Here is a 23,753-nt window from a genome sequence, read left to right on the forward strand (position 1 = left end):
TTGGGGGTAAGCGCACCCGGCTGGCTCACTGATGGCTAATGCTGCCTGCCCAACCGACCCGGTCGCGTGCACGCCCCATGGTGGATGGCTACTGCTTCCGCGCGCCAACGAGTTGGGGCGCGCCAAACTGCTCCAAATGTGTGCCACTCTGCTGCTACTCGCCAACCCATCTTTAGAATCCTGTCGTTGACTGTTTCCCTTAGGAGAGACTGTTGACTAAAGGCATGTACAGTCATATTTTGCCATGCTTAAAGTTAAACATGTTTGATCAGTTTAACCAACTGTTTAGTTTGTAGTTATGATTATGGTAAGATTTCTTTGCTGACGTGGCATCACATGATAAAGACTTAGAAAAATATAGTAAAATTCTATTAAACAGCATAAAGTATAACACTGATTTTATTTGCCACAAGTGTGACAGCTGGAAAAACATTTGTCAAGCTTTGACATTGTTAGCTTGTGAACCAAACGGGCCTGATACTCTACATCGACGGTTGACTACTCTTTTGAGCAGCAGGTTAATTCTAAAAGGCATAACACTTTGCCCGCGCGACACGAGGTCCCGATCAGCGAGCATCAAACAAACGAGCTAGGTAGATAGAGAATATTAGGTAGGTGCAGAAGATTACAGAGAAAGGTGCGAGGTTTCAGTTGCTTGGAACGTACCTGACCGTGAAGGTTGGGCACTCCACAACCGAGCACGTCGATGGCATTCCCTTTCACATGTAGTCCGATCACCAAATCACATAGGTTGGCAGTTGCTTGGTTTGGCTCTCCTTAGCCCGACTTTCCGTGTAGGGCCGGACCACGGCACGAAAGTGCGAGTATATCCGATTCTGGCCACGGCCACGGCCACCGGAGGAAATATACCAACCCCCACAACCGCTCCTGTATTCTACACAGCTTCGATGCACGGAGCTCAGCTTGACCAACGCACTCACTTTCGCCAACTCTGGCAAAGCAGTTGCCGGTGTTGACGTAGAATCCTCTATGCTCGGGACAAGCCACTCAGGTCCAACCAAAACACTCGAATAGATGGAGCATGGTGGCGTACAGCAGTAGTACCTCCAAGTCTCGAGCCACGCCAGCCAGCCAAATCAAGGTACCAATAAAAGTTGTTAACGTATATGATATAGGATATATAAGGATTTAGTTATTATGATAGTATATGATTAGTTTTTATCTTATTTTTATGACTATTTAATATATAAGCTATATGTACTTATATATTCGGATATCGAGCTTAATATAATACATCGACTATATTAACTATTTCTCATGTTTTTTTTATAGTATCATAAGTCTAGATTTTGATCTTAGATCATAAATCCTAGCCGTCACTAGCTTCCGCATCGTGCACCCTTAGTGAAATCTATCTCCATGATCTTCACCGGAGGCAACGCCATCCGTACCTAAGGTTCGCATCGCTGATCGTGTTGATCGGCCGTTCTAGAGAATCTTTTTTTCCGATCTATTGATCGGGTTTTTCTCTCTCATCGGTCGTTGATCCGTGTTTCTCTTTGGTTTTTTCGATCCAATATCGATTTACCTCGTTTGTCGTCTCCACGCCTCTACTCAAATCGGCATAGACTCCATTGGTACCGTTCACGATTGCTACCGTAATGCGATCGCTGCCGTGACGCGAATTGTTCACTGCTGCTACAGTGCCGTGGAAATGTTCCAGTCTGCCTTGCCCGTCGACACCCCTCCACCAATCAGGACGCCTCCGCCACGACCACATCACGTGCCCTCTGTCTGATAAGCTGACCACGTGCAGTTCCTCCCACTCCCATCCTCCACGAGTACGCGTGTCTCCGCCTGAGTATCGGGGTTGACGCTATGTCGCCTTTGAGCTGCAGTGTTGCCATCTGATCCGTGCCTCCGTAGCGCCGTCACGCCCTCCCAAGCATGGTCCAGGCGACTGGAGACTCTTGTCGTCACCCTACATTGCAGTCCCCACACGCCATGACACTCCGACTGACAGATGTTGCCTCCCTTGGCGCGTCATCATCTTAGTCGTCGGCACACTTAGTCTTTGTCACAGTGTTCGGGTTCCTTGCTGGCTTCTTCGAGCACCATCGTCACGCTCTCTCGGACACCAGCGTTGCCACTCCAAGCTGTTGATACCACCTCCCTCTACTGTCTTTATCCCATCAGAGGTCTAAATCTGGATAAATCATCACACTCTTATGTCCATCCGATCCCCCAAAAAAAAAACACTGATCAACGCGTCCACCGTCTGGTACATCTCGGATTCATTGTTAGGAATTATCACCCGACAGCTAAAAAACAAAAAATTAAATTATCTAATCCAACAAAATATGAATAACTATATTCTATCTAACATTATCGTCCAACCAAACACGCACTGAGTACTTCCCTCCGTAGACGAAATAAACAACAGGAAAACCCCTAAACATCTCGTTCTTATTTACGCGCTTCATCATGGACTCTGCAACAGGTTTACTATATTACTTCTTAGTTGTTCACTGCTGTGGTGCAAGCTACGCAATATGCCCGAAACGAAATCCATTTCGGTTCCGAGTAGGTATAATCCTGAGATTATCCGAGTCATAATTGCACTACTTAATATACACCGCCTAACGATCATGCACTTGAAAACGAAATCGATCGATCAGCCAACGAAGAATTGCGGCCGTCGGTGAGGGTTAGAGGGGTGATTTGTGTGTGTGAGGCGAGGGGGCTTATAAGAGGTCCTAGTGAGGGAGATCGACCCTACAGAAGAATCCGGTATAGAGGTGAAGCGGTGAGGATACTGTTGATTATGGACGGTGAAGGATGATTGGATTGGTGGGCGGTGCAAAAACGGGGGTGAGCGGAGACGGTCTGGCGAAGTGGCTGTCGGTGAGCATAGATCCAACGACTGAAGAGTCGCCAGATACGATGGATGCAGATGATACACGAGGGCAAATTATGCTAACCCGAGCAAGAAGACGATTAATACATAGCGAGAAAGAAGAAATAACGACAATCGTCGTATAGAGATCGAAGCTCCATCATTCATAGACGGATAGTTGCTAAGTTTTTAGACATCTAAACTATAACTACACCCTAATTAATACTAGCTAAGCTTTGCAGATGACACAACCTGATGCATCTAGCCATCGGTTGTAATTATGGCCCAAAAGTGAAAGAAATGGTGCCCATCTATAAGAAGACTACAAACGACTCTACCACAGTAATAGGTTATATTATTTCTCCAGCCCGCAACTAGGCCCAAAACAAATGCAAAAGGCCCACATAAACTCAAACTGCTCACTCGGACCATGGCATGGGCCTAATGTACCTGAATGGAAGGCAAGAATTTTGTGGCGATTTACCCGATAGGATATTTTTCTCCTCCTTATTAATCTTTTTCTTTTCTAACTGGCAAGCACTTATAAACCAATGGATCTTTCTAAAAGGAATACTAATATCAATTGGCGCCGCATCTTTCTTATCTCCCAACGCTTTTCTTCACTATTTAAGTTGACTACTCAGTACGACTCTAACCTCATCTTTTGCTACAAAACCAGAAGATATTATCCAAAGCAAACAAGAAGCAAAACCACTCGGCGCCGCTCTTGCCCCATCTCTCACTTCGGCGCCGCATTCCAGGGTCCACAAAGCTGCGAAAAGAACCACGGCCTAGACGACAAACCGCTCTGGCTCAGATCAAGATAGCCGCCGTGATCGTGACGCGAGCACAGGCACCGTGCTCGGAGAACTCCTAGCCGGATCGGACAAGCATGTCACTAGAGACCTCGGCGAAAGTGATGCCACCGCTTGTTGCTATCCGGCTCGCCATTAGAGTAAGCGGTGTTGTCCTGGCATGAGCGGCCAGCTGTTTTGTCCCGCGGCTCGTTGGTTCGAGAGCAATAGCTGAGCTCGGAGCAGGATGATGTCCAGGGAAAACAGGTGCGCGCTCTGTGCGTACTAATCAGGAATGGGCAATTGGCTGCATTTCTGACCAAGCTTCAGTCCTCTGACAGTTTCAGAGCCAACGCCCGGATCGCCGGTTCGATCAGTAAATTGTACAACGCTCCGCGGCGGCGGCGGCGGCGGCAGACGGCTCTGAACGACTGATCTGCCGGAACATTGGCCTGTCTGGCTACGTCTATGCGGTTCACATGAGCTCGATTTCGCACAACGGTCAAAACACGTGAGGATGGCCTCGTTTTACTGCTGGGAGTTGTTCGACCGGGAGACCAGACGGGATTTGACAGTTTGCCGGCCGGACATGCAACTATGCAAGGGCGATAGCCACGAAGGTGATCCGTGTGAACGTGGAAATCTAGTCCTGACCGCCCGCCGTCGCCGCCGTGCCGCCCGTGAATTCTAGGACCCGAACTGCGGCTGCCTACACGTGCAAATTGACCAGCTGCCGCCTGCCAGACTCATCCATCTCACGGTTCTCAATGTGTTGGGCAATACAAGCTGTTCTTCCAGCACGTTTTTCTTTACTCCAACACGAGGTTCAAAAACGTTTCTTCGTACATAAGCTTACGCATCATAGCTAGCTGGAGCACAGCCAATCTGCTGTTGATATAAAAATACTTATAAGACAAACACTTTCAGACGAGATCAAAATAGTAATACTATAATACAGAGAGCCAACAGCTACAATAATACGGAGTTTATATGATCGTTTCATTTTTGACGAACGTCTTACGCTACACTGGACTATTTATCCCAGTATATATATATATAAGCCCTTATAATGTAACCAATGAAGGAACAGAAACCCTGCACCGAATCAATAACACACAAATACCACGCACGATCGACCGCCAATATCCCTTCCGGCTGGGCCCCACAGTCTCATTGCCGCCTAAAGTCTCCATCGTCATCACGTCCGTCCGTCCGTTAATCTTCATCTAATCCATCCTGACCATCCATCTTAAGCTCGTAATAGTCAACTATGGCGGCTCGCCTGAGTCAAGCCCACACCGCACGGTTGCAAGCACCGCCGCCGGCAACCGCAGCTCATGACGGGATCGCTTTGCTTTTGCTTCCGGAGCGGTCTAGAACGGCTTGCCCCAGTACATGAGGATGTCCTGCAGGAGCGGGTCGCCGCCGAGGCCGACGCCAGCGCCGGCGCCGGTGGGGTCGAGCATGGAGCCAGCGGGGTTGACGGGGTCGGAGGCGAAGGTGCGCTCCCACTCGCTGATCTTGGGCTGGCTCTGCACCTCCCGGTCGCACGCGAACTGGTCCGGCGACAGCACCTGATCCGAGCAGCTCGAGTCCGCGCGCAGCCGCGGCATCGAGTCCGACGGCCGGTCGTAGTACGCCGCCAGGTTCGCGAACGCCGGCGGCAAGCCCCCTGGCGCCTCGACGAACGGCTTCTGCTCCGGCGGGGAGCGCACCATGGCCGCCTGCCCGCCGAACACCGGCTTACGGTCCGCCGCGGCCGCGCCGACGGCCGGCGCCTTCTCCAGCCCGCCCTTCTTGTTGTAGATGCGACACAGGACCCAATCATCCAACTGCACCGATAAAAAAAAGCTGTCAGATGATCACGTAACCACTGCAACCAACCAACTAAATTAATATGACAGCACCATTTCGATATCTAATTTCTGGTTCCAAACCCCACGAAACACAATAAGATATCGCCAGTTGTTCTCCGGCACTTCTTTCTAGCGTGTTGCATTCGTAGTTTCGAGGCCCTCGCTTGTCGCAGGGCGCGCAGCGTGAAAATGAACTGCAGGCGATGGCATCGAATGCTTTCACACCGAGGGCAGCGACGCGTCCGGCGCGTGCCGTCCGAATCATTGGACAAGTTGCGACCGGTGGAGAGCCCCTAGCATGGCCCATCCCGAAAAATTTCAGCGGCACAAAGCCGTGGGCCACGCTTACCAGCGCATTCATCTCGATAGCAACACAATATCATCGAGTTTTTTTTTCCTTTTTTTTTCTTTCGGGGGGAGAGACGATTTTGGACCGTCCTTGTACGCCCAAATTCATAGAGGAAGGAAGGCTACACTGCCGGCGTGATGCTTACCCTGAGGCTGTTCTTCTTGCGTGCCGAGCGGTCGACGTCGGCAAGGCGGTACTCGTGCATGATCCAGTTGGTCTTCTCGCCCTTAGGCGCCTTGCCGGCGTAGAAGACGAGCGCCTTCTTAATGGCGACGGGCTTGGGCGAGCCCACCGGTTTGTCGGCGCCAGTAGCCTTCCAGTACCCGGACCCGGCCGCCCGGTTGGGCCTCGACCCATTCGGGTACTTGCGGTCCCGCGGGGAGAAGAAGTACCACTCCTTCTCGCCGTACAGCGCCATCTCTGCACACAAATCACACGCAAAGATCATCACCACCAGATCACTCAAACACGTCCGCACGGGTGCAAGATCGAGGGCAACGATGACGTACTCGGGAGCTGCCATGGGTCGACCTTGTAGAGGTCGATCTCGGCGATGATGGGGACGGCGATGGGCAGGCCGGCGCAGCGGCGGCAGAGGTAGTGCGTCACCAGCTCCTCGTCCGTCGGGTGGAACCGGAACCCCGGCGGCAGCAGCAGGTCCTGACCGCCGCTCATCGTTTCCCTCTCCGGATCAATCGAAGCAGGCGAATTGTACTCTTTGGTCGCTGCTGCTCTGTTCTCCTCTTCTTCTAGTGCAGCAAGAGGAGAGGAGGGCTTGAAACTTGTTCCGGGCGAGGAGACGGGCATTTATAGAGCTGGGCGACCGCGACACGTGTGGCCCGTGCGGCCGCCCACTGCGATAGCGCACGCGTGGAGGCTCGCTCGCTCTGACCGGTTGACCCAGACACGTGGACGCCAGGATGCGGCGCCAATTCTGTCACTGCTTACGTCAGTCTTCTTGGACGGACGTGCGCGCGCGTCAGCGTGGGGCCCAGGCGCCGGGGAGGGACGCTAGCGCGGGCGTGGGCGGCCGTTCCGTTTCGGGAAGGCGCCGGGCCGCACGGCGGGCCACACGGCCGCGCTGGGAGCGCCGGTGGCGGCGCGACACGTGGGAGTCGGCAGCGGTGGGGCGGCCGAGAAAGTACGGGTGGCTTCGTGCGGGCGCGACGTGAGGTGAGGTGGTGGATAGATAAGGATGAGTCGACGAGACGATGAGGCTGAGTTATGTGTTAGGTACCAAGAGTAGCTGGGAGTTAGCAGTATTCACAAGAAAAAAGTGTTGAAAAAAGAACGAAGAGCCAGCTAGCATATTTAGGAGCAATTAGTATTGAATATTTCGGGAGGTTTGATATTTTCAATAAAGTACAGCTACGCAAGATTTAGGAATTTAAATATTGTAGGCTTGTCGTCAGGTTATATATTGGCGCCAGCTAGCATATTTAGGAGTATAAGTTTTTTATTAAAAAACTATTTAAAAAAAAGCTATTTATGGTTTTTAGATAAACTGTTAGTTTATAATCTTAATTTTTACATCTAGTTTATTTATCAGAAGATAGCTTATTAGTTTTTCATAAGTTAATATACGCCCAACCTATTTAGCACAACATATAAATTTTAAAAAACTGAAGCTGTTAATAAATTATACCTAACAAAACCATTACTTAATAGTGCACGTAAGTTGGATCAGCTCCGGCTTCCTGGCGGAAACCCGCGTCGCTCCGCTGGGCCTGGGATCCCCACACGCGTGCATAACTTTTTGCGGAAAGCCCTTACTTGTTCCTGAAATCAACACGCTGTCCAAGTAACCCCTGGAGCTACAGTGAATAGCGCTCAAATTTCTTACATAAAACCTCCTACATTCCAAACTATTTTTACGCAAAGAAGATAAAACTCCGAATTTACGTCGATTTTGCCGTAAAACCCCCGCGGACGGTTTTGTGCGGAGCCCCCGCCGCCCCGTCCTGCACTGCGCGCCGACCCCGAGCCCTAGTCTGGCGCAGGGGCGACATGGCCGCCGAGCGAAGAAGGCTGCCGCCGTCACGGCCATCTTGGCTGCCGCCGCTCTGGATCTGGCAGACCGGCACGGCATCGCCTTTTCCCTCACCCGCATCGCCCGAAAGTACCGCTCCGCCCCCGCTTCCCGTCCCGCGTCGCGGTCCCCGGCCCCGAGCCTTAGCGCCGCCCCCGCCTTGCCCCGTCGCCCGTCCGAAGACGGCGTCCTCTTCGCCTCCCAACTGCTCCCAGTGCCGCCATCCTCCTCACCGCCGCCCCCTCGAGCCTCGCCAGATTAAGTCCCTGCGTGCGGCGGCGCGCGGGGTCGCGCGACGTGTGGGACGGCGGCGGTGTGCGGGCCGGCGCTAGCACAATTAGCGCGGAGCCGGTAGCTGTTGCGTCGCATTGCAGCGCTGAGCAGTGGCCCGGCGGAGGGGTTACCTCGGTGACGAGCGGGGCGCTGGCCCGGCTGCACGGCGGTGGCGTCATCCTGCACGGCGGTGACGGGTCTCCTGCACGGCGGTCCTCGGCTAATCCCTACGTCGGCGGCCATGGCGCGGTGATGGTAGGGTTTAGGGCGAGCTGAGCCGCTGCACCGCGACAATTCGCTCTGTGACGCGACGGAGGAGGTGTGAGGAGGCAGTGTCCGCGACGACCACGCCTCGGCTTGGCCGTTCGACGTAGCTTCCTCGTGCAGCCGCTGGTAGAACCCCTCCACGATGTGGACGTAGCTTCCTTTGTAAGCATTTTTTAGAAATTATTCAAATAGAATTATTTAGAAGTATTTTTCTTAACAAATTTATATATACTATTTTTATATAATAATTTTTTTTATATTAGTGATTAAAGTTTCTAAATTTGGCCGCACATATTTCAAGACGATATCTCTTTGAAAAAGAAATTTATTCTAGTTTTGGGTACATCAAATCCATTGAGTTTACGCAAGTGATGTGCAATATTCCTGCTCTGTTTATGCATGTTGGAGTAGTGTGAATTTGGTCACCTTTTGTGAGGCTAGTACTTTTTGAAATGATGCTCTCAATTATAGGTTGAGCCATCATAAAATAAAGCTAAGAAAACCAATGTTCCAGTCTCTGAATTGGAGATGGCTATAGAGGAAGAGTACGAGATGGTTCTTCAAGATTAGAGATGACAATTAGATATAATTAGTGTTCATTTATATTCGTATCTGTTAATTTTTACTAATCCATAGGTGAAGAGCGGATACTAAACATGTCATCCACAGATATACCCATTTACTCACCAACCATTTGCACTCAAGTGAATACTCAGTCAGCAATACAAACGTACAACAAATATAGCAGAACATAAGGTTTGAAATCTGATTCTGAATAACAACACATAAGGTCTGAAATCTGACAGCAATAATACATGACTCAGCCGCAATCTTACTCAACAACACAATATAAACACTAAGCACATCTTAATTTTTCAATGAGACAAGTTAGAATAGAAGAGGGAAAAATAGCCACAGAAAATATGATCAGTGCAATCTCAGTATAAAAGCGACTTTGTTGTTGTTAGATTCATGTTTTTTTGGCTAATTTCACTGGAAGATCTCGAATTGCTATCTATATGCTGGAACAACCAGAATCTGCAACGGAGTGTTAAGGTACGCACAAAACTTACACTAGCATGAACTTAAAAAGGTATGTCTTCTTTAGTACTCTAGTTGTACTGCATCTAATTTATTGGTACAATGTTTTTGGATGTTTTAGGTTTTAGATGACGAAAGTTTTTTCCCCCAAATGTAGGTTGGTGATCCTATTGAGGTACGCTTCAAAGAGTGGGAGATTAGAGGTTCTGCCGTCGACCAACTGGTATACTGCATCAACAGCTTCAGAGAGGCTGCTTTGTCCAACGATCAAAAAGTTTGAACACATCGACATATCAGAGAAACAAAAGGTATTGCACTAACACTAAATAAGGGCGGAGTGTGTTTGAGTTGTCATCCTGTTCATATTCACATGATAGATTAATATTTTCTTCACAGCACTGCGCTAGATATATTTGAGAAGCATTTGTTAGTGGCCTGCTTTTCCTGATATAATTGCTCAATCCCATCTCACTGAAGTGTGTGGTTGTTTTTTTTTTATAATTAGTCAGGTGTTGCGATGCTAATGAAATAGAAGAAATTGGTTATACTATCGCCAGTTGCTGACCCATTTTGTTTTACAGGTCATTAACGAGTGTTCGGAAGTGGAGACTTGGCTAATAGAGAAAAAAAGCAGCATGTTGCTCTACCAAAGCGTGCTAATCCCGTCCTCCTCGTCCGAGAGAGCGGTGTAGTAAACTTGAAGCCGGGTGGAGGAGCCCAGCAAGTGCACCAAGTAAGATCATCACTAATGATTTTTCTTTACTAATTATAATTCTTTTATAAAAAAATTATCGTTCCTTCAACATTTTAATAATTTTTCTTTACAAAGATATTCTCTCACATTCTTTCTTTCTTTTTAAATAGAAGGGAAACATATGCCCCTTCCAGTGCCAACGGCAGGACTCGAACCCGGGTCGCCGGCGTGGGAGGGGGCTTAGGAACCAACTCGGCTCAACCCCCTCCTCTCTCACATTCTTTCTACCTCACGATTCTCTCTTTCCCCTTTTTTTACACCAAGTCTCCTTCCTGAAACCTTCACTGGAGTCTATTTAGACGGACATACGACGCTTAGAGTTCAACCCCCGATAGGCTTAGGTATTGTCATCGGGCTTCATACTCATTTACACTTCCTCCTTTCACTTTTTAAAAAAATGGTTAGAGATGGGAAAAAATAAAAAAAATAAGAAGAAGAAAAAAGAATGAAATGAAAAAAATATTGTTGAAGATAATATAAGATCCTAGAAGTTCGGATGCGGCACACAAGAGAACACATAAGGGCGGTCGCAGAGTTTCTCGGGCGTTGAACTGCTTATATGGCACGTGACGCAGAAAATGTGTGCACGCATGCGGATATGCTTCACGAGACCGGCTCAAAACAAAGCCGCACGCACGCACGCACGCACGCGCTAATCTATTTACTGGTGGCCAAGCTGGACTAGTCTGCATTAGACTCCGATTAGGTGAGGCGTTAGTCAACAGTCAGCACCGTCTTTCCCCCCTCCCATCCCTTCTTTCCGGTCCTGTTCGGACGCCCAACTCGGCGACTTGCTGGACGCCGGCCGTTGCTTTCAGGTCAAGGCGCCGTTGGGCCGCCGAGATTTGATCGCGCACGCAGGGAAGAAACAAACCGGAGACTCTCGTGTCCTGTACCTCTGTCTCGTGTCTTCGTGCTGTCTTTTCTACGTGTCTATCCGGACGTGGAATATGCTTAGATCTATTGCTCCAGATTCTCCGATCGACGAGTTTGCTGCTGTTGTGGCACTTTGTACGTGCAGCTAGCTAGTTGGACCACGTGAGCTCTGAAGAAGAAACGATGGCCTTCTGCGATTGGTTTTGCGCGTTCCCCCCCTGTAATTGCACACTAGCCAGGGGCCGGGTAGATGGATGGATGGTGATGGGCTGATGCCATGGCCTGCAGGCTGCAGCATTGCCGGTTCAAGATATGTGTGAATCTAACGTCTAATCATTCAGGTAAGGAGTCTTCACAGTTGTTAGATTTCGTGGTTATTCCTTCTGTTTTACTAGGTTTGTCTACGATTCAAAATATTTGTCTATCGAGAAAATCAAGACTATAGTTATTATAATATTTTCATTCTTTATCTCTAATTAAATGATTTGAGGGGGATAAGTGGTTATATCATGCCATTGAATAAGTCTGGATGATCATTTATCATCGATTTATTCTAAATATAATACTTCCTCTGTTAGTGCGCGTGTTGGGCTATGGACAAATATACTGAAGCATATACACACACTCATAGATACATATATATTCCATCAGCAGTGATAATACAGCTGCGGCCTCCATCTGTGCCGTGGATCAAAGAAGAAAGGTTTTAATGATCGACATTCCATCAGCAACGTAGACATCATGCTTATCACTACTTCATCATGCTCTTCCCTTTGCAAGTAGAAAGTCTGACGTGCAGGAATCTGATGTTCTGCAAGATGCTGATGCTGCGTACCGGTACTATGTATGCAGCGACGTTGGTGCAATTGTGCAAACCACTCGTAGCCACTAGTTAAAGCAGATGGATTAATCTGTTTCATTGAGCGCATGCATATCCTCACCTCGCAGCAATGAATTGGCTTATATATAGTCACGGTGCAATGAACCGTGCGGCAACAAAAAAGTAGCACCTTTGGTTAAAGATTGTGAGCTAGTTCAGATGAGAACCAAACAGGAAAGGGAGGAAAAAAAAACAGTGACATGCGTGATGAGTCATACCTACGTTCTTATCTAGATCTAGTACATGCATGTTTACGTATGCATATCCAAATAGCTTTAGTTTAAATATGGCATCGCGTATGTGATCGCCTCGTAAAAAGGTCACCTATCTGCTTCCATCCAGATTTATAGTATAGTTTAATAGATACGTCGTGGCTGTCCCTCAACCACTTGGCACAAAGAACTGATTGATGTCTAATGGCGTTCGATTCCAGCTGGACAGTGGACAGTGTTATCTAGACACGGATATATATATATATATATAAATTTGATTTGGATTTGAATGTTTAATTATGCATACAAAATTTAGATATGTGAAATACAATTTAGAATCTAATCTGAATATCGGAATTTAATTTGAATTTGAGAGGTTCAATTTGACAAAAAAAAATTAGACATGATTGTAGCGTAACACTGCAGTCGGGACGAAAGCACTCGCTAACCTAACTTCTTATATTATCTCACTTTGAGATTATACCATTGTTTAAATGGGGATCTGGATGATTCCACGGTTTGTTTATGCTTGCCTTGATGAGCTCGGCCATCAGATGGATTAATCTAGCCGCGTTAGTGGACCATTAGTGATAATCAGTGTGCAGCGAGACACGGGACAGAGCACGACCATGAATCCTAGTACGCAGACAGGTTTCGACATCCCGTCTCCGTTTAGCTGGATGGATTCAGCTCAGCTGCTCTAGACCTGCACCACTAAATTTGTTAACGGCATTATTATGGCAGCGGGTAGTTACAATTGTACCGTGCGATTTAAGCACGTTTGCACCGCTTGATCAAAGGCGTGACAGTCGGAGCCAATTGCTACAGTGCTACTACTGCAGCATGCATGCACGTATATAGCAGCTGCCACAGCGTGCTCTAAGAAATCCAATGGCCCCGCAAAAAATGGATAGCACACCCGGGTGCATTCACCGAGCACACAATGTTATGATATGTGTTGAATATATGTATATGATTAGTTATAGATAGATTTAAACTGTAATTAGTAGGACTAATAATATAATTAAAGTTAGTTTCTATTTTTAGGTTTTTAAATATTAGACATTATCGTGACAGAAACAGATAAATATGGGAGGATGGCTCGTAAGTTGACCAAATCTCATTAAGAACATCATGTCTTGATAGGTTGGTTTTGTGCTTAACTTATCGATACTTACTATACTTCTGCTAAAACTCTAACACGCGATGGCACATTGTCACCGATGATTTTTTCAAGTGGATTTACACTAAGAAATTCAGTGCCCAATGTTCACTGCACCTGGACCAAGTATTTCAACTCCCGTATTGTGTAATCGTGCTGTTTGCTTTGGGATCGGGCCGTGTATTCCGTGCTGCATTTGGTAGTGAAAGTAGTGTTGAAGTGGTGTGATTAGAGGGGATTGGACCTTGATTCAGTGCGCATATGCGTGAACCTGCTTGCGCGCGCGCTCTATAGTTGAGAGATATTGCCGGAAGATTGATGAAATCCTGGATCTTCCGAAGGCGGTCGTAGTCAGATTTTTTCCCCAGATCACTCCAGATGATAAACCAAGCAAGGTGCTGGATGAACTAGATTCTACCATCAGTGAGGCGATAAAGCTAGTTGGAAGCTGGGATTTGATGATGAGCAAAATTTATTTTGTAACTCCTTTATCCATTCCATTTACTGCTATGATTCACATCAGACACAATCATAGCATATATAGTAATTAATCCAATGTATAATATGAAGGTTACACAGGTGGAATCCCTTATCACAAAGATGCAATGTGCTTGAAGTGTTCCAAGTTGTTGATCCTCTCATGTTACCACCAGAAACCAATTGTATTTCAGTGCATTTGGAGGTAATGAAAAGGTTGTAATCGTCATATCAATGGCACTTTCTATATGATATCATTTTCTAATGACTGGGCTTGTTGCAATTTTAGAAAGTCAAGGAATTTCAGTGTGAGAAAATTACTGTTGTCATTGGGGAGGCTTCCAGGTACCTTGCAGGGAAAGTCATGCCAAAGTCAGAGACATTGGCAAATATCCAACTTTCTTTGAGCCTATCCAGAAATCAAGAGTTGCTGATGGAGGCTATTGCTTTGGCCAATCAACGGTATGGATAGTGCAGAACTGGATGGTATCAATGACATCTCTGAGTTAGTCAACCATATGCTTGATAAACATGTGTAAGAAAAGAAGATGCATAGCATTAATGGAGTGCCTATTCCTGCTGATTTTTGTTGTCCCCTTTCCCTTGAACTAATGTCAGATCCAGTAATTGTGGCATCTGGTCAAACATACGAACGGGTTTTCATCAGGAAATGGCTTGACTTGGGCTACAATGTCTGCCCAAGGACACGTCAAACATTGGGGCACACCAATTTGATTCCTAATTACACCGTCAAACAGTTGATTGAAAACTGGTGTGAGATACATGGCATAATGCTACCAGATCCTGTGAAACTCTTGAGTTTGAGCTTTCATGTTTCCCTCGACCTTATAATTGGTAGTACAAGTGATAAATCTCCTGATAACTCTCCAAGGACAAACAAGTCTGGCTCACCAGAACACATGATGTCATCGGACGACAGTCATCATCATAATTTGATGCATGAGAATTCTGACTCAGATGATCAAATCTCCAAGGCGTCATCTTTTGAAGACAGATGATTCTGCAGCTTATTCATTGAAGTTACCATTGGCATCTACTGAAGCAAAGAAACCTATATGTGATGAGACAATTAATGGTTCTGAAGACCTCAAGCAATTGAGAAAGGATGGTTTCCAAGCTTGTGATGTTGAGTAGCGTCTCGCAAGCAATGGTAGCAGTAGTGATATTGGCACAGGTGCTTCTTCCAGCAGCAACCGTCTTGAAGTCGGTGAGGAGAATAAGGATGAACAGGCAACAAGTAACAGCATTACATCAGAAACTACAAGAAATGGTCCAATGGCCACATACTCGAAGGTAGAACCGAATTACCTGCCAAAGCTGGGTGGTGTTCGTTCTCGAAGTCAATTAGTCTGGCAGCGAAAATCAGATAGATCTGTTCCAGTGGATTCAATAACTGGTTTTCCCGGTGTCGAGACTAAAGTGTGTAGGCTTATTGAGGACCTGAAAAATGACTCTGTTGAGCTCCAAAAGGCAGCAACAGGAGAGCTGCACGTTCTTTCTAGGCACAGCATGTATAATAGAATTTCCATTGCAAACTATGGTGCTATACCCTTCTTGGTGAATCTTCTTCATTCTGCAGATCCCAGCACACAGGAAAATGCTGTAACAGTGCTCCTGAATTTGTCGTTGAATGACAACAACAAGATCACAATCGCAGGCGCGGAGGCCATCGAGCCTCTCATCGATGTTCTTCAGACAGGGAACCCTGAAGCAAAAGCAAACTCAGCTGCAACTCTCTTCAGCCTTTCAGTGATTGAAGAGAACAAGGCTAAAATCGGACGCTCTGGCGCGATCAACCCGCTGGTCGACTTGCTAGAAGATGGCAGCGCGCAGGGGAAGAAGGATGCAGCCACCGCTCTCTTCAACCTATCGATATTTCACGAGAACAAGGCCCGGATCGTTCAGGCTGGGGCTGTAAAGCACCTGGTGGAGCTGATGGACCCAGCAGCCGGGATGGTTGACAAAGCCGTAGCCGTCCTGGCAAACCTTGCCACGGTACAAGAAGGAAGGAATGGCATCGCTCAGGCAGGTGGTGTCCCGATGCTGGTTGAGGTTGTCGAGCTAGGCTCAGCACGGGCGAAGGAGAACGCTGCCGCCGCCCTGCTGCAGCTCTGCACAAACAGCAACAGGTTCTGCAGCCTGGTGCTCCAGGAATGCGCCGTGCCGTCTTTGGTGGCGTTGTTGCCATAAGGTGACACTTTCGGTTCTGTACTAGTCTACTTGAGAAGTGAACGTCAGTATAAGTATATTGTAATTTAGCAGCTTCCCAGCTTACCATTTTTTGTTATGTATGTGCAGGCAAAGGCTCTTCTTAGCTATTTTCGCAACCAACGCCAAGGCAAGGTCAGTAGACATTTGGATTGACCCAACGATTTGACAATGTTGTATCTTCCATGCTGCTTCGCAATCTTGCTGTTTGGGCCAGTGATGTATGTTACAATATATGTCGAATATATGTACATAGTAGATTATAGATAGACTTAGTTGTAATTGGGTGGGACTAGGATTAAAGTTGTAGTCAAACTTCTAATTTCGGGCCTTTAAATAGAAGGTATCACCGTTGTAACCAATGGCAAGATTGAAACAGTTGGGGATGAGCGTTCGTAGTCATGCTCAGAGGATGTAGGCGATTTGGCCGAACCTTGTTAAAAAACATCATGTCTTATGTGTTGATCTTGTGCTTGGCTTGATGATCCTAATGATACTTCTGCTAAAATCCTAATAAGTGGTAGGTGTATATGTATGCATGGAGATGGATTTGCATGTGAGAGGATCATATGGATGCATGTGCGGCTGGTCAATAAAGAAAGAAAATAAAGAATCTTGCATGCATGCATACATGTTGGTGCATGGGAGACAACTTTGGTCCCACCATATTCTTGCATGCGTAACAGTAGCTTGTGACCCAGGTGGGCACGCTGCTCGGTGAGACGCCCCAGGCGGGCGACTGCTTGCATGCATGGCCTGGCACGCGTGATCTGGCAGGAAGCTGCATGGGGCCAGCGGGAAACGACAGAGGACGCAGTGCGTGAACGCGTGACGATTGGCCCGGTGTTTTGGATTGGTACTGTGCATTGTCGGTTGGAATAAATAGCGACGTGTTGGCACATGAGACCGACATGAATCGTGGGATACGTGGTTGTGTCCTATTCGGTTTCGGAGTTGGATTCGTTCGTGGTTCCCGAGTCAATCACGGCTCCTATGTCAGGAGACTGCGGTGAGGAAATAAAAAGAATCAGGAGCAATAGATCAGAACGAAGAGGCGTAGAAAAAGAGCAACCGAAGAGAAGTTCACGGAAGGATTGCAAAACATTGCAATCAAGCTGTTCGTGAACCGTTTTTTTGGCGGTTGACGATGAACAGCGGGCGGCGATCGAGCGGGTCGACTTTGTCGTGTGCAAGCGGCGTGGTTGTCGACGGGGCTTGAGAGCAGCAGATCGTACACGAGCGGTGTACGAGGCGGGCGTACACGCGGTTCGGCGTGTGTGTGGCGGTGCATCCACGCGGGGTGCAGGTATGAGCGTGCGGAGGCGCATTCAGCACACGTGAGGTACACGTTAGCGGGATTCGGCGGTCTGCGGCAACATGCAGATGGCGTCGATGGCGTCCAAATTCGAGGTGATGAGATTTGACGGGACTAGCAACTTCAGGCTTTGGCAGACGAGAGTCAAGGACTTGCTGGCGCAGCAGGGGATCCTGAAGGCTCTTAACGACAAGAAGCCAGTCATGGTAGATGTTGACAAGTGGGAAGAGATGCAAGCACAAGCGGCGGCGATAATAAGGTTGTGTCTTTCCGATCAGATCATGTACCATGTCATGGATGAAACATCACCTAAGAAGATTTGGGATAAATTGGATGATCAATTCATGTCCAAGACATTGACTCAGAAGCTCTAACTGAAGCAAAAATTGTATGGGCTAAAGATGCAGGAGGGGTCAGATCTTGCTGAGCACGTAAATGTCTTTAATCAAGTTGCCGCTGATCTTGTGAAGGTGGAGGTGATAATTTATGATGAAAACAAGGCGATTATTCTTCTGTGTTCCTTGCCAAGGTCTTATGAGCACTTGGTCACAACACTGACGTATGGTAAAGAGGCAGTCAACGTGGATGATATTCTTGCGGCGTTATTTGCTCATGAACAAAGGAGGAAGAACAATGCTGGTGAGAGTTCATCTGAAGATGCTTTTTTCGTCAAAGGTGATCGAGGCAGGGAGATTGAAAAGAAAAAGAAGAAGAAGGGACCACAATGCTATAAATGCAAGGATTGGGGACATGAAAGGAAAGATTGTCCAGAACTGAAGAAGGGCGTGGAAAATATTGTGGTTTCCAAGAAAGATAACTCGGATAGCGATGGTGATCTTCTCGTGCTATCAAGTGAAAAGTCTTATGGTGAAGCATGGCTATTAGATTCGACAAGTTCTTATCACGCAACATCAAACAATGAGTGGTTCTCTTCATACTCTGAAGGTGATTTTAGTCTTGCTCGCTTGGGAGATGACACGGGTTACCGTGTTATGGGAGTCGTCAATATCAAACTGAAGATGTATGATGGACAAGAAATGCTATTTGAGGGTGTGCGGCATGTGCCGGGACTTAGGAAGAATCTAATATCACTTAGATTTCTGCATGGAGAAGGTTGACTGTATCAGGCGATGTCAGATAAGAAGACCTTGAATGTGATGCAGGATGGTAAGACTGTGATGATAGGTGAGAAGACGGGAGGTCATCAGTACAAGCTGAAATGTGAAGTCATGGAGGTGGGAGCTATAAATTTTGCGGAATACATTCTTGGCAGCGAGGCATCCTCGTCGGACTGTTCAGGATGAGTAGTGGAGATAGATGGCTCAAGTCTAGGTACACAGAGGTTCACACATGGCAGACTCAAGTTGGCGTGCATATTCGTCAAGGTGGAGTTTGTTGGAATATGTGTCGAATATGTGTACATGGTAGGTTACAGGTAGACTTGAGTTGTAATTGGGTGGGACTAGGATTAGAGTTGTAGTCGAACTCCTAATTTCGGGCCTTTAAATAGAAGGCACCACTGTTGTAACCAATGACAAGACTGAAATAGTTGGGGAGAAGCGCCCGTAGTCATGCCCCGAGGATGTAGACAACTTGGCCGAACCTCGTTAAAAAATATCGTGTCTTATGTGTTGATCTTGTGCTTGGTTTGATGATCCTGGTGATACTTCTGCTAAAATACTAACAATGTAGATTCCATTGTGGCCGTATACTATTATTGATATTCTGGGGTAGCAAGTGATTCATGAGGGCTTGGTGTTGGTGTTGTGAGTTGATCCCTGTAAACAAGATGCCTCCATTGTACAATGCTAATAATTTCACTTTGTTTGTGATGTGCTGTATAGTAAAAGAACTATTTTCGCGTGCCAAGTTGCAAATATACAAACAGACACAAAATAAATAAATTCAGTAGCAGCTTCATATGATGACAGCCTTGGATGGCGTCCGTCTGTCAAACAAGAAAGAAGTATAAATATATGTATCCATTAATAACGTAAAGAAGATGCCAAACGATTAAAAGACATGCGTACCACAAACTGAATGAGAAATATCTTTGTTGGGTCGTGCTTCTCAGTCGTTGGAAAAGGCCTGAACGGGCTACGCCATCCCTCTGTTCAATGACGGAGAAGCGGCCCAGCATCTCATCCCGCTAGTCCACGCCCACGTCCCTAGCCCCAACAACGGCACGAGCGTAAGGCAGGCCCATCAGGAGCGAGACGTCCTCGAGCGTGGGTGCCATCTCGCCGCACAAGAGGTGGAATGTATGCATCTCGGGACGCCACCCGTCGACAAGGGCCGTGAGGAGGGCCCTATCATAGCTAAAGCACGTCACCACCTCTGAGATCCCCGCCAACGCTTCCACCTCCACAAGCCGACAAAGCGGAAGTAGGCCAGCAGTCCGCAACCTGCAAACATACTATAATTAGCGACCAATATCATGTCTAAATCCGTATAAAACTGTAAATTCAAAATTAACAAATCTCGGGATCCAGCGCTCGTCAATCCTCATGGGCTCATCTGGCACACAAGGTCGAAGTACCGGGAGGTCCTCAGCCTTCACCGTGATGCAGTACGAACAGTGTCTGACGTCGATCTAGGGGTTGAGCAGCTCCAGCTACGCCATACCTGTATGTTCACAAGTTATTTACATTTTATATGCAAAACAAACAAAGAGTAAGAAGTGTCAACCGGTATAGACCTAGTCTAAACTGGTCTTTATTTATGGAAACTGAACAAGTAAGCGTCCAATATATAATATGATATAATAGATTGTTCAAATCATATACAAAATATGTGAACAAATCATAACAAAATATGTTACAACCTAGCACATTGTGACCGTCTCGGTACTAACATAGTAAAGTACAATGGTGTGTAGATGAATATCCATCACACTACAAATTACAACATTAATCGATCTCAATAAGCAGACGAAGCAAACGATCAAAGACTACGAGGATGTCTCCCATCTGCAACAGACCCAGAAGGACCTTCTTTCGTGGGGTTCACATTTGGGATACCAACGGTGTATTTCTTGTAAGTGTGTCCTGTTCCGTTGCACTTTTTGCACCATTTCATGCGACGTCCAGTTTCTGCTTCATCCATGTCATTATGGAGCCTCGTAGTCCTGCGCTGCCCCTTCGTCTGCTTTATCTTGTCGGGATTAGGTATGAACACAGCATCGAGCCTAGGTTCCTTCGTGAAAGAACCAAAAATTCCGAAATCATAGACCTTATCGTTTCAGGTGTCGAATAGAGCTTCCTTCTTGAAGTAGTCAAAGACGTACCTCCGAGTCCTCATCCCTGTCACAGCACACGTGGCAATCACATGGGAGCATGGCTTATGCAGTAGCATAAGCTTGTAACAGGTTCAAATGCACTTGTCATCGAAGATGGTGCACTCGTGGATAACTCTCTCACGCTTGCCCCCTCTCATTCCTTTGTCCCTGCATAGAATTTTGTATTTGTGTTGTACAGTTCTCAATGATCTTCACCCGGTGCATCTTTGGCTTCTCCACCTTGTCTTCTATGTACTTAGTCATTTTCATCCCATAAATCATACTAGCATTATTCAACGCCATGTGCGCTACTGCATAACAGTCCCTAAAATACTTGCATATGTCTTAAAGTATAAACTTTACAATCCCCACAAGCAGCAATCCCCTCACAACTTTGGTCACCCAGTTGTAAATCTTTGCTAAATTTGTAGTCATAATGACGTACCTAGCCTCATTTGTGTCGTAGAGAAGAGCCAATTTCTCTTTGGGCTCATTCTCAATCCACTCGCTAAATGACGTGGTAGATGACCCGCTCCTCCGGGTGTGTTTCACTTATTCAAAACATGCGTTCGAATTTGTATTTGTATAACTGTTAATGTATGTATTGCGGGCGTGCCAGTATACCAAGTATACGAGAGACAAGAGAACAATGTAATGAAATTGTAAGCTTTATTAATTCATGTCGAATTCATAAAGTGCATTTTCGATTACAGAGTGTTACTCCACAAATGCACACGCTGTCTGACTATGTATTATGATCCGGAGATTATTTTGTCTTGGTTCTCGGGGCTTCATGAAGCTCTTTGGTTAATTACGCTCGTTCTTAGTCTGCATCCAATTAAGCTGCGCTGGCTGTCGTCATACTGAGGTCATCTCCGAGTCTGCAAGGCTATAGTCACACGCAACAAAGACCTAACAAAGTAAGTGTTAGAAATCAAAAGGCAGCGAAGAATGGGATAACAGTCTAGCATGAGCTTTTTGGACTATTTGTGTATCCCGGGTCATCATCAGCCACGTAGGCCTAAGAATTATGTATGTGAGAAGAGGTGAACTAGGAGCGCGGCATGACGCGTAGCTTCAACCGGAAGTGGCAACGAGGCCACACCCGGGAGCTCCGATGGCATGCTTGACTCACTAACTTCCTCCTTGGCATCGGACGTGTCCTCATCGGCCGACCGAAGGCAACCTGCCACAAAGGCGAAGCCACATAGGCAGGGTAATCACTTTGGGCCACAAAGGCAAACACCACAAAGGTGAAAGGGTAATAACATCGGCAACCGAAAAGATACCCAAACCACCAGGCCTCCGCAAGGTCATCGGCCGCGACACAATACTCAATTCGTTGATCATCATCAACCCTTCAACACGATTATCATGCTATCAATAAGAGCAGCGACATAAAAAGGGCCTCAGGCTAAACAATGACTCAAATCACAAATCCCATACAGTACGACCATAACACAAAAAGGGGAACAATCGACAAAAGGGGCTCACAAGCATCAAGCCAGCCATAGTGAGACAAAAAAACAAAATACTCCAGGAGCAGAGAGAGCAGTCAGAAACATATCATAAGAGGGCAAGCAACAGCATGCCACAAAGCTATCAGTAATAATTAGCACCTGATGCTCCACCAGCAACATGCCAGAGGAGTAACTCAACCATCACTGATCACCATAGCACTAAGCTCACAGATCAACAGTAACAAAGGCCAAAAGATCAGGGCCTTAAAGATCAACACAAGTGTATACCCACGACAACAAGGGCCAACAGACCAAGGGTAAAAGACTATGCAGGCAAAAAGGACGCCAATGCCATAGGGCCATCACCACTAACAGTCGGTCAAACCAATGACCAAACTTGCCATAAGCATTCCGAGTAACCAGCAGTAGGTGCCAACAACAGGTTTGGGTTGTAAACATAACCAACGATAGCCTCAACCCTAACAGTACAGCCAAAAAAGCTGGCCATATCATCAAGACCTAAAATAACTAGAGATCAAACTCATCACTAGTAGAAATCGGTCACAACGTGCTAACCGAGCTCTACCACACATGGATTAGAGCCTCAATGACATTACAATCATCACCCACATATGCTTATGAACCAGCTATACAAGGGAAGGGTACACAGACGCACCAGACCTCCCTGATAACATCACATGCACCTGATGGCGCTTAGACTCCCTGCTAGCTCACCGGCGGCCCTCTAACTCCCAATCGGCTACATGAACATTACAACAAACAGAAAAGGGAGCAAAACACATTTGTATCCGTCCAAATTCACGACAACACATGGTTACAAAATAATCAACAAATACACTGAATCAAAAAAAGACAACACATATGTTGCGCTTAATAGGACGGCACACCAGCCGACATGCCTCAACAACTAGGAGATGAAATGCTGCTTACCACAGTTGGCGGCATGGCTCAACCAACCGACGGCACGGCGGCATAGCCTACCCATCCAGCGGCAGAGAAATCAACGGCAAACATCAAAAGCTGGTCGACCAGGGATAACACCCACACAAAAGAATAGCCGGACCCAATATAACAGCACAACTCCACCTTCATAGACGCGGTGCAAGAAGCATCGGTCGGATCACCATCACAAGAACAGCCGGTCGGAACATAGCCTAACAGCACAGCACAACCACAAATCACAACGGTCGGCCATCACATATCAAAAACAGCCGACCACCAGCATTGCTTCCTCCACGGACGCGGCCCATCAACCGACTGAGTTCACCACTAAGCAACAAGTACTGCTACCACCTCAAAAGCCAAAACAAACCGGCCACCACAAAATAACCACCCGGCCACCTCAAAACATCACAACACAACATCATCCCATGGACGCGGCGTGATGGCCGGTCAAACCATAGAACCACAAGAACAGTCGGCCAGGTTCAATTACGAACACCTCGGCACAGGTCAATACTGAAGGGTTGCGGGTAGGCTACGCTAGCACAAAATAAATTTTCTCTACCGCGTTCAACCAGGAAGCCATGCGAGTAGGGGATCATGAATCGTTACCACTTGACGAGCAGTGCAGCGGAAGAAGAGTTGGAGCAGACCAATCCAACGTCGTGCGCGTCAAGTAGTC

The 23,753-nt window shown here is 47.1% G+C and overlaps 2 protein-coding genes and 1 pseudogene across 2 annotated transcripts; 1 reads left to right on the forward strand and 2 right to left on the reverse strand.

Moving 5' to 3' along the window:
- Positions 1–4,581: 4,581 nt before the first annotated feature.
- LOC133909323 (NAC domain-containing protein 48-like) lies at positions 4,582–6,678 on the reverse strand. Its single transcript, XM_062351703.1, has 3 exons — positions 6,366–6,678; positions 6,002–6,276; positions 4,582–5,483 (listed from the first exon to the last, which is right to left on the reverse strand). The coding sequence occupies exons 1-3, from the start codon at positions 6,661–6,663 to the stop codon at positions 5,025–5,027; spliced, it is 1,032 nt and encodes a 343-aa protein (XP_062207687.1). The 5' UTR covers positions 6,664–6,678; the 3' UTR covers positions 4,582–5,024.
- A 150-nt stretch (positions 6,679–6,828) lies between these two features.
- LOC133909324 (uncharacterized) lies at positions 6,829–8,543 on the reverse strand. Its single transcript, XM_062351704.1, has 2 exons — positions 7,518–8,543; positions 6,829–7,073 (listed from the first exon to the last, which is right to left on the reverse strand). The coding sequence occupies exons 1-2, from the start codon at positions 7,964–7,966 to the stop codon at positions 6,836–6,838; spliced, it is 687 nt and encodes a 228-aa protein (XP_062207688.1). The 5' UTR covers positions 7,967–8,543; the 3' UTR covers positions 6,829–6,835.
- Positions 8,544–13,619: 5,076 nt separating this feature from the next.
- Positions 13,620–16,038, forward strand: LOC133908259 (U-box domain-containing protein 4-like; annotated as a pseudogene).
- Positions 16,039–23,753: the final 7,715 nt, after the last annotated feature.

This window comes from Phragmites australis, chromosome 2 (assembly GCF_958298935.1).
Source record: "Phragmites australis chromosome 2, lpPhrAust1.1, whole genome shotgun sequence".
Lineage (NCBI taxonomy): Eukaryota > Viridiplantae > Streptophyta > Magnoliopsida > Poales > Poaceae > Phragmites > Phragmites australis.